Consider the following 10,645-nt stretch of genomic DNA (forward strand, 5'->3'; position numbering starts at 1 on the left):
ACCCCACCCACAATGGTGTCTGCTTCCTCTATGGTTACCCTGATGTTGGAATCCCAAACCTTCCAAGATCTGTTGAAACAAAGGTGCACATCATTGTCTGTGGGAATCTATCAAGAGTCGATGACTTGCTTTATAATTAAAGCCCATAAAACCCATGTGCAATATGAGAAGAATACTAGTACAAATTATAAATAGCCAAGAATGAAAGACCTTTAGAGATGCTCTGTGACATTTGTAATGGGCAACATTCATTTTTGAAAATGTTAACATTTGCTAAATCTGAAAATAATTATCGAATTCTAAGTTTCTTTGGAAACCATGGAAGGAGCTAAAAGACCACAGAATCCAGAATGCTGAGAAGGCTGGATTTGGTGAGGCTGTTGTTCGCAACATGGTTTGCCTAGTGGCAAACAATGATATTTTTCGACAGGCATGGATCTGTGGCGAATTTCCGCATTTCGCCATTGGCAAAAATTTTGCAGCGGAAAAATTCTGTACGTGACAAAAAAAAACACGGCCACAGAAATTTTTTTGAGGCATGCAATCATTTCTTTGGACACAGGCCATTTTTCGAGTTTCACAAATTTTTTGCTATTTCTTGAATTTTTTTTTTTTCACAGTGAAGAATTTTTTGGCACCGTGAAATGGGACAGATTCACTCATCATTAGTGGCAAATGCTTAACCTGTAATGATTTTCTTCTTTGTTGCTCACATCTATTTTTTGCTGCCCGCGTCTATGTTTTGTCGCCCCCAGCACTTTTTGGTGTGACCGTGCCCCCTTTTGACGCAACCGTGTCCAATTTGACAAAAAAATTTCACGCAACTATTTTTTCCGCAGCTAATTTTCACAGAAGTTTCGCAAAACAATTTGCCAATGGCGAAATGCAGAAATTCGCTGCAAATCCATGCCTGGCGAAAAAATTCGCTCATCACGGGGGCGTGGCTTACCTTCGCGCCGCATGGACGCTTAATCAGTAGGCTCCGCAGCACACCAGCTTGTTAACCTGAAACAGGAAAGGCAAAATCATGGGCAAGTCACAAAAACACAAACCCGAAAGGGACAAGACACAGGAGAGGAGACAGACAACCTCTCAAACAGACTTAGCACCCTTATTCCTGAGGAAAAAAGGCGAACGCTCGCAATCCAAAATGGCGCCGACACAGGAGGCCCTAGAGGAAAGAGCAGAAGCGCTACAAGAACCCTCCGACCCCGAAAGCGAAACAGAGGAGGAAAATGATATCACAACATACCTGGCAAATCTTCCCTCGAAATCCGATATAAAGGAAATGCTCCACGAAGTCACAGCCACGCTAAAAGAGGAGCTCCAGGATATAAAGAAAGACATGATGGCGCAGGCTGGGAGAGCAGAGGAGCTGGAACAGAATCAAAGTAAGCTTATCAAAAACCAAAAAAGCATACATTCTACCATAACAATGCACAACAACATATTAACAGACGTGCAAAGACAGATCGAAGATCAGGAGAATAGAGGGAGAAGAAATAATATTAGAATAAGAGGTGTGCCTGAAACAGTAAAAGCAGAAGAAATAAAACCTGTGCTTACCCAATTATTCAACAAAGCTCTAAGCAGAGAACCTACTTCAGACATCGCAATAGAAAGAGCTCACAGGGTACAAAAACCCAAGGCAGCACCATTAAATGCACCTCGGGACATTTTATGCTGCTTAAACAGCTTTGCTCTCAAGGAGGAAATACTAAACAAGGCAAGAGATATCCCCAACCTCACACATGAGGAATCAACAATAAAGCTTTTCCAAGATATCTCCAACTCCACATTGGCAAAGAGGAAAATCCTCAAACCCCTGACTGACACACTGAGAGAGAAAGGCATACAGTACAGATGGGGATTTCCCTTCTCCTTAACAGCAACTAAGGATGGTGCACAAGCAACAATCCGGCTCCCAAGAGACACAGACGCATTCCTGCGCAAACTACTACTGCCCCAGATAGAGCTACCGGGATGGATATCACCAGATCCCTGCCCTGTAGATCTTAACTTCGACCAGCAAGAAGACTGGAGGCAAGTACATACACCGAGACGCACCCCACGTACGCCAAAAGCAAGAGGATCTCGGGACAGACTGACCTCACCATAATTCAACCATTTCTTAGACTGACTTGCCCTGGATGGTAACTATGCTAACAAGTAGAGACAGACAAAATACTCTATTAAGTTTAAAGCTACCCAAACGTAACCTATATCTTTCCATATTTTCTCCCCTTAAGTACCACTTCCTTTCATACTCAGTAAGGGGCCACTGAATTATATGTCACTATGCACAATGTGTTATTATAAAGTATGTACCAAGGCATTCTTAAGTTATCAGCCTAAGCGAGACGACAAAGCGAAGGCACAGTCTCATGCGTTACACAGGCTGCCTGTACTCGCAAACATTAATCTTCCCCATACCAAGCTACGGGCTATAAAATTGTATGGCAAGATTTAATGTGGCTAAAAGAAAGTATGCTCCCAGACCACATGGTAAATTATGGTACAGTACAGGCTAAGTCTCTAAGTCTCATATGTTAATTATGCCTTTTATACTGCGCCCCCTATTAACATCACTCTCTCCCAGATAAAGCTACGGGTCACAGAACTTTATGTCACTATGTACAGTGGACAATATAAAGTATATATCAAACCATTATAGAGTAACAAACTTAAATAAGATGATAAGGACATGGTAAAGCAAAAGTAAAATTTTACACGCTGCCCATTCCTTACCTCCTGACTCCTAAGCCTTACTTGTCCCCACGCTAAGATATGGGATGCAGAAATATATGATTATACATGTATATCAAACAAAGTATGTACCAATGCTACCTCAGACCTATTAACCCAAGCACAAGGGTAAAGACATGGCGCAGCTAAGATAAAGCCTCACAAGTTTCCTAGGCTACGTGTTTTTTTAAAGCCAAAACATCACTTCCCACCCATACCAAGCTACGGGCTACAGCCCTATACGCCAATCAGAGAAGTGATCAACAAGGAATACGTAGCAATATTACCCCAAAAGCTACAAGCCTAAATGTAAAAGCAAAACCAGAATGAGGCGCAGATTAAGCTATATGCGATACCTAAGTCTCCCCAGACACACGTATCCTCAAACCCATTCCCTCCTACACAAAAAATTAAAGGTCACAGGATTAATTGCCAGTAGGAGAGGTGCGTAATGCAAACTGCACACTAAGGCAACCTGAAAGTCTTAAGCCTAAGGTAAAAGGTAAAGTAATGGCAAAGCTTAGGAGGAATGCCATACGCTACTCAGGTTCCTTCATACCTCCTTAGCCCGGAGCCCCACAAGTGCACATACTAAGTAAAGGGCAACGGAATTATATGTCATCATGTAAAATGGGGAAAACAAACTATATACCAAGGTTACCCCGGAGTTATAAGTTTAAGCAAAAGGGAAAGGTAAAGCAAAGACGAGATGTGCTTAATAGAGTCAAGGTGTCATACAAATCGTTAGCACCTATCCTTTCCTACTGCACCAAGTTCTTAAGACTCAAGCTGGTGGGCGGAACCTAGACCCCACCACATTTTGAAGGTTATTACCTAAGCGGGTGCTCAGGTGAACACTGTCCCCCACAAATAGGTGCAATTGCACCAGCCGTAATGTACATAACACAGGCAGGGGCTAGATTACCCCCCTACCTGCAACGGCACAATTTTCTAACCCAAGTTAAAAAGTTCATGTTTTACCCCACCAACCCTAACCTACCCGCCCCCCCCTCCTGAACTGACCCACAATCAGGCAATAAGTGCAAACAATACTCTTAAGGAAGAACATGGCCCCTATAATCTGTAAGGTAATAAGTTACAACGTCAACGGGCTGAACGAACCTATTAAAAGATCCCAGATCTTCCGACAATGTAACAAACTAGGAGGTAAAATAGTATTATTACAGGAAACCCATTTCAAAGAAGGTCACACCCCCCACTTGTCACTAAGACATTACCCCCAGATATATACGAGCAACAACCCACAGAAAAAAGCTACGGGAGTGATGACTCTCATTCACAAAGATCTGCCATTTCAGCTACGAGAGAAACTAATTGATGAGGAGGGAAGGTTTATTTTCTTAAAGGGACAGATAGCCAAGATGAAAGTAACTATCACGAATGTGTATGCTCCCAACCAAGCCCAGCTGCCCTTCTTACATAAGGTTCTAGCCAAATTAGAATTATTTAAAGAAGGAATGTTGCTGCTGGGAGGAGACCTGAATGTAATGCTGAACCCGTTGCTAGATTCCTCAAATAAAAAATGCTCAGTGTCATACAAAGGTCTGAAAAAGTTAAAACAAAAACTGTCAACTGCACATCTCTTAGATACCTGGAGAATAATGCATCCTAAAGGTAACGACTACACACACTACTCCAAAACCCACAGGGTGTACTCAAGAATTGACTACCTCTTCATTTCGCAAAATTGGCTACACCTGGTTAAACACACAACAATAGAATGCAGCGTATTATCTGACCATTCACCTATACTTCTCTCCCTGGTAATTCCTCAGACAACAGCAAAGGAATTTACCTGGAGATTTAACGATATTATACTTCATAAGAAAGAACTGAAAGACAAATTAAGTAATACAATTGAACAGATAATAAAGGAAAATTCTTCTCCAGATATCTCACCTGCCACGATATGGGAAACGAAAAAATGTGTGTTAAGGGGTCATCTGATAGCAATGTGTAGTAACCTAAAAAAAGAAAAAGAGAAAGAGACCAATGAACTAATACAAGAGATTAGGAAATTGGAGCAATCCCACAAAGCTAGTCTAGCACAAGGAAATTTCACAGAACTAGAAAGTAAGAGAATACAACTAAAAGCTATTCTAGACAGAGATACTTACAAGGCATACACAAACTGCAAACAAAAATACTACGAACTAGGGGACAAATGCACTAAACATTTTGCCAATATGATAAAAAAAATACAGCCCACATCACACATTTTAGCGATCAAAGACACTAAGCAGAAGATACATCACGACACAACCAACATAGCAAAAGCATTCCAAGACTATTACCAAACACTATACAAACTGCCCACACCAACAACACCAAAGAAAGAAATAGAAGGGATAGATGGTTTCATAAAACAAGCAAACCTACCCTCATTAACTACAGAGCAGAAGGACACACTAGACCGCCCATTCACGTCCCAAGAAATAGCAGAAACAATAGACTCCCTACCGACAGGGAAAAGCCCCGGCCCGGATGGATATAGCGCACTATACTACAAATCCTTTAAGAAAGAACTATGCCCCTTAATGTGCAATTACTTTAACTACATAGATGACAGACACAAGTTCCACAAACAAGCTATGGAAGCCCATATCACAATAATCCCTAAACAAGGAAAGGACCCACAATTATGTTCTAGTTACAGACCCATATCCCTGATTAACATTGATCTAAAAATATACGCCAAAATAATTGCAAATAGACTTAAACAATATCTACCATCACTAATTCATCCAGATCAAACTGGCTTTGTCCCCAAAAGGGAAGGAAAAGACAACATTTTCAAAGTAATATCATTAATAAATCATGCACAACTAAAACACACCCCCACTATCATCCTCACCACAGATGCAGAAAAAGCTTTCGACAGAGTGTCATGGCCATTCCTCAAAAAAACACTGGCAGGATGTGGAGTAGGCAATACAACAATAAATAGAATACTAGCCCTATACTCAGATCCACACGCACGAGTAAAAGTCAACGGAACTCTCTCACCACCGGTACAGATCCACAACGGCACAAGACAGGGATGCCCCCTATCCCCAATACTTTTTGTTTTAGTAATGGAAACTTTCCTCTCCCATATACGACAAGATCCCAATATATCAGGCATCTTAGCCAACAAAAAAGAACACAAAATTGCAGCATTCGCTGACGATTTACTCATGTTCATCACTAAGCCAATCATATCATTGTCTAACCTCCTAAATCTGATCAACAAATTCAGCACCCTTTCCAACTTCAAAGTCAACTTCACAAAATCAGAAATACTGAACATAAACTTACCCAACACAACTAAAAAAAATATAGAGGACACTTTCCCCTTCAAATGGGCCAAGAACTCAATCCAATACCTAGGAGTACAACTAACAGCGGACCTAACACAACTATTCCAAAAAAACTATCCCCAGCTACTAGAATCCATAAAAAGGTCAACCGATTCTTGGCTTAAAATTAACATCTCATGGCTAGGGAAAATACAAACAATAAAGATGTTCACAATGCCCAAAATACTTTACTTATTACAAACGCTTCCAATAGATATTCCCAACACCTACTTCAAAGCATTAAGAGCTGTAATCACCAAATTCATATGGGCCAACAAACCTGCAAGAATAAACTTTAAACAACTAACCTTACCAAAAGAGAAGGGAGGACTCACACTCCCTGATCACAAGCGCTACTATGCAGCGATCCACATGGCAAGAATAAAAAACTGGTCCACCACCATAAACGAGAAACCCTGGGTAACCCTAGAAAAAATGAGTTCAGAAATACCTCTTACAAACTTTCTATGGACAGAACAATCCTTGATAAACAAAGATATGAAAAACCACCCCCTGATAGGTCCCACGTTCAGATGGTGGTTCAAAGACAGACAAAGTAAGGAATTAACAGCAGCCCCATACATATTACAACCACTATCACAAAATCCTGCCTTTACTCCAAGTTTGGATAAAGGAACCTTCAGAAACTGGCTAGAGAAAGACGAGAAACCCACTAAAATAAAAGACTTTATCAAAAACAACAAAGTAATCCCCCTAGCCGAAATACAAAAACAATGGGGCCAAACACCCCGAGACACATGGAACTACTACCAACTCCACCATTTTATAGCTAAAACAAAAAATAAGAACTGGAACAGACCATTAACAACATGGGAAAGTCTACTAGACAGACCAGACCCCTTAGACAAAGCGATCTCAACACTGTACAAACTACTCACCACAAACATTACCACAACTAAACAATCATTTCAATATGAATGGGAAAAGGATCTGGAAACAGAATTAACTGAACAGATATGGGAAAAAATCTTTACGACAATTCACAAATCAGCAAGAGCAGTAAGAATAAGAGAAATGAACTACAAATTGGCCACTAGATGGCACCACACACCCGCAAAACTTAAAAAAATGTATAATAATAGCTCAAACCTCTGCTGGAGGTGCGAAACAGATGTTGGTACACACCTCCACATCTGGTTCTCTTGCCCCCACTTGAAACAATTCTGGAGCAAGATCATCTCAGATATACACACCATAACCCAGATACCGATCCAAGAAACAGAGCCAGTGACGATTCTCCTAAATATTACCCCAGACAAGGTAAAAACTTTGTCAGACCCACTCACCTTACACTTGCTCCACGCAGCCAAAACATTAATCCCGCGAAACTGGAAATCCAAAACTCCTCCATCCCACATTGATTGGATAAATCTAGTTGAAGATGTAAGGAAGATGGAGGAGATCACTCATATTATACACAAAACAAACTCACAGTACTGGAGAATCTGGGAACCATGGCTGAATTTTATAAAGACTAACCCCGTCACTAGACCAGAAAAAGACAGACAGACATGTTAATAAAACGAATATTGGATAGAGGTATTGATGTACTAGAGATACACCTATTGTCATGATTGTATTGATAATGTATACATACTGTAACTAAATACCTGATTACCCCACCCCTCTTTCCTTCTGTACCCCCATTAATTGTTACAAAATAAAGAATATTTAAAAAAAAAAATTCGCTCATCACTATTAACCTGTTCATAAATAATATTCAATAATATAATAATCAATAATTGTCATTCTAAAGAGGAAAAAGAGAAATAATCAGTGAGGGATTGAACTTTATTCATGCTTTCTCCCCTGTAAGGCGACTGAGGAAGGCAAGATACAAATACACAATGGCTGTTTTACAAAAGGTTTTTATTATTATCAGAAACAAAGAAGAACGTTGAAATTGAAACATCAGAAAAGCTAAGGACAATAACCAATCAGGAGTTTTTTTTAATGTCCTAATTATCAGTGTATTTACTGTTAAAACATAAAAATACAAAAAAAAGCACAACATTTTTCACGTTTCACAATTTTTCCCCCATTTTCTTGAATTTTTTTCACAGTTGAGAATTTTTTGGCAACGTGAAATGGGACAGATTCACTCATCACTAGTGGCAAATGCTTAACCTGTAATGATTTTTTTTCCCGTCCGAGTCAATTTTTTGTCGCCCCCACACTTTTGGGTGTGACCGTGCCCAATTTTGACGTGACCGTGCCCAATTTTGACGTGACCATGCCCAATTTGACTAGCCCGTGCCCTTTTTTGACGTGACCATGCCCAATTTGACAAAAAAATTCCACGCAACCAATTTTCCCGCAGCTAATTTTCATGGAAGTTTCGCAAAACAATTTGCCGATGGCGAAATGCAGAAATTCGCTGCAAATCCATGCCTGGCGAAAAAATTCGCTCATCACTATTAACCTGTTCATAAATAATAATCAATAATTGTCATTCTAAAGAGGAAAAAGAGAAATAATCAGTGAGGGATTGAACTTTATTCATGCTTTGTCCCCTGTAAGGTGACTGAGGAAGGCAAGATACAAATACGCAATGGCTGTTTTACAAAATGTTTTTATTATTATCAGAAACAAAGAAGAACGTTGAAATTGAAACATCAGAAAAGCTAAGGACAATAACCAATAAGGAGTTTTTTTTAAATGTCCTAATTATCAGTTTATTTACTGTTAAAACATAAAACTACAAAAAAAAGCCCCCAAATTTTGGCACATATAACCACAAATGGCAATACACTGGTAACTTGTAAGCAAAAATGTGTTTCAATATAACACTGTTACAGGTCCTGATGTAGCCCATGAATATGTATGTCATAAAACCACTATGGAATCTGACTGGAGGAAATTAGTATTCTCCTTACTGCTTTCTTAACTTCATCATTTCTCAAACTGTATATCAAAGGGTTTAACACGGGGGTCAAAATACTGTAGAAAACAGCTAAATACTTCTCCTGGTTGGATGAGAAGTTGCTTGATGGCCCCAGATACATGATCATACTTGGCCCATAGAACATGGAAACGACAGTCAGATGGGCAGCGCAAGTAGAGAAGGCTTTAGTTCTCCCCTCTACAGAAGGGATGTGTAGAATGGACGTTAGAATACAAATATAGGACACCACAATGAAACTGAAAGGTACCAGAATGGTAAATGAACTTTGAATAGCGATTATATTTTCATAATAGGACATGTCCCCACAAGCTAGCTTTACAAGGGCTAAGATCTCACAAGCATAGTGATTCAATTGGTTCTCTCCACAGAAAAGCATAGGTTTTGATAAGACAGGGAGAATACTGGAAAGAAAGCTTAGAAGCCATGTACCAGCCGTGATACGTTTGCAACGTTCCCAGCTCATAATGACTGCATAGCGCAGTGGATTGCAGATAGCTACAAAGCGATCACAAGCCATGACTGCCAATAGGAGACATTCTGTTTGCCCCAGGAATAGGCCAACGCACATTTGTATCATGCACCCCGTGTAGGAGATTCTTCCTTCCGCTAATAGTAAATCTACTAACATTTTGGGAACTGTGGAAGAAGAGAAGACTGTATCCAAAAAGGCTAAATTACAGAGGAAATAGTACATTGGGGTGTGTATATTAGAGCTTCTGGCAATAATATAGATTAAAATACCATTTCCAAATAAGGTCAAAATGTACATTAGGAAAAATAATACAAATAGGAAAGTTCTAGTTGTTGGTTGATGTGATAAACCAACAAATATAAATTCTTTAACAATGGTTTTGTTAGTATTCTCCATTCTAACGAATCCCTTACTTAGGTATATCCATTCTGAAAAGGGGTCCTTATCATGAGGAGCACATTTCCTAAGGCTACTGAAGACCCTTAAACATTTAATAACTCAATAGGATGGAGTTTCATTCAACATGGCAGCTTGGCTAATGTCAAGCTGAAGTCCTGCCTTAAAAAAAAGAAAAGAAGTCAAAAATGAAATATGGCATAATGTGAGGGGGTGATTTTTTTTCTTGATTTGAGTTTTTTTTTGCACTTCAAAAATTTCGAATTTAATTTATGGTTCATAAACTCCAACAGCCTGCCCGCCCACCCGCCCGTCCAACAGCCTGCCCGCCCACCCGCCCGTCCAACAGCCTGCCCGCCCGCCCGTCCAACAGCCTGCCCGCCCGCCCGTCCAACAGCCCGCCCGCCCGTCCAACAGCCTGCCCGCCCACCCGCCCATCCAACAGCCTGCCCGCCCGCCCATCCAACAGCCTGCCCGCCCGCCCGTCCAACAGCCCGCCCACCCGCCCATCCAACAGCCTGCCCGCCCGCCCGTCCAACAGCCTGCCCGCCCGCCCGTCCAACAGCCTGCCCGCCCGTCCAACTGCCCGCCCGTCCATCCAACAGCCCGCCCGTCCATCCAACAGCCCGCCCACCCATCCAACAGCCTGCCAGCCTGTCCAACAGCCCGCCCGTCCGTCCAACAGCCCGCCAGCCCATCCAACAGCCCGTCCAACAAGAAAGTCGTGCATGTCGCTCCTCACCTAAG

At 41.0% G+C, this 10,645-nt stretch overlaps 1 protein-coding gene across 1 annotated transcript; it reads right to left on the reverse strand.

Annotated features, from left to right (window-relative positions):
• Positions 1 to 8,962: 8,962 nt before the first annotated feature.
• Positions 8,963 to 9,898, reverse strand: LOC116411024 (olfactory receptor 13H1-like). Its single transcript, XM_031902790.1, has one exon. The coding sequence runs from the start codon at positions 9,896 to 9,898 to the stop codon at positions 8,963 to 8,965; it is 936 nt and encodes a 311-aa protein (XP_031758650.1).
• Positions 9,899 to 10,645: the final 747 nt, after the last annotated feature.

Source organism: Xenopus tropicalis, chromosome 5 (assembly GCF_000004195.4).
Source record: "Xenopus tropicalis strain Nigerian chromosome 5, UCB_Xtro_10.0, whole genome shotgun sequence".
NCBI lineage: Eukaryota > Metazoa > Chordata > Amphibia > Anura > Pipidae > Xenopus > Xenopus tropicalis.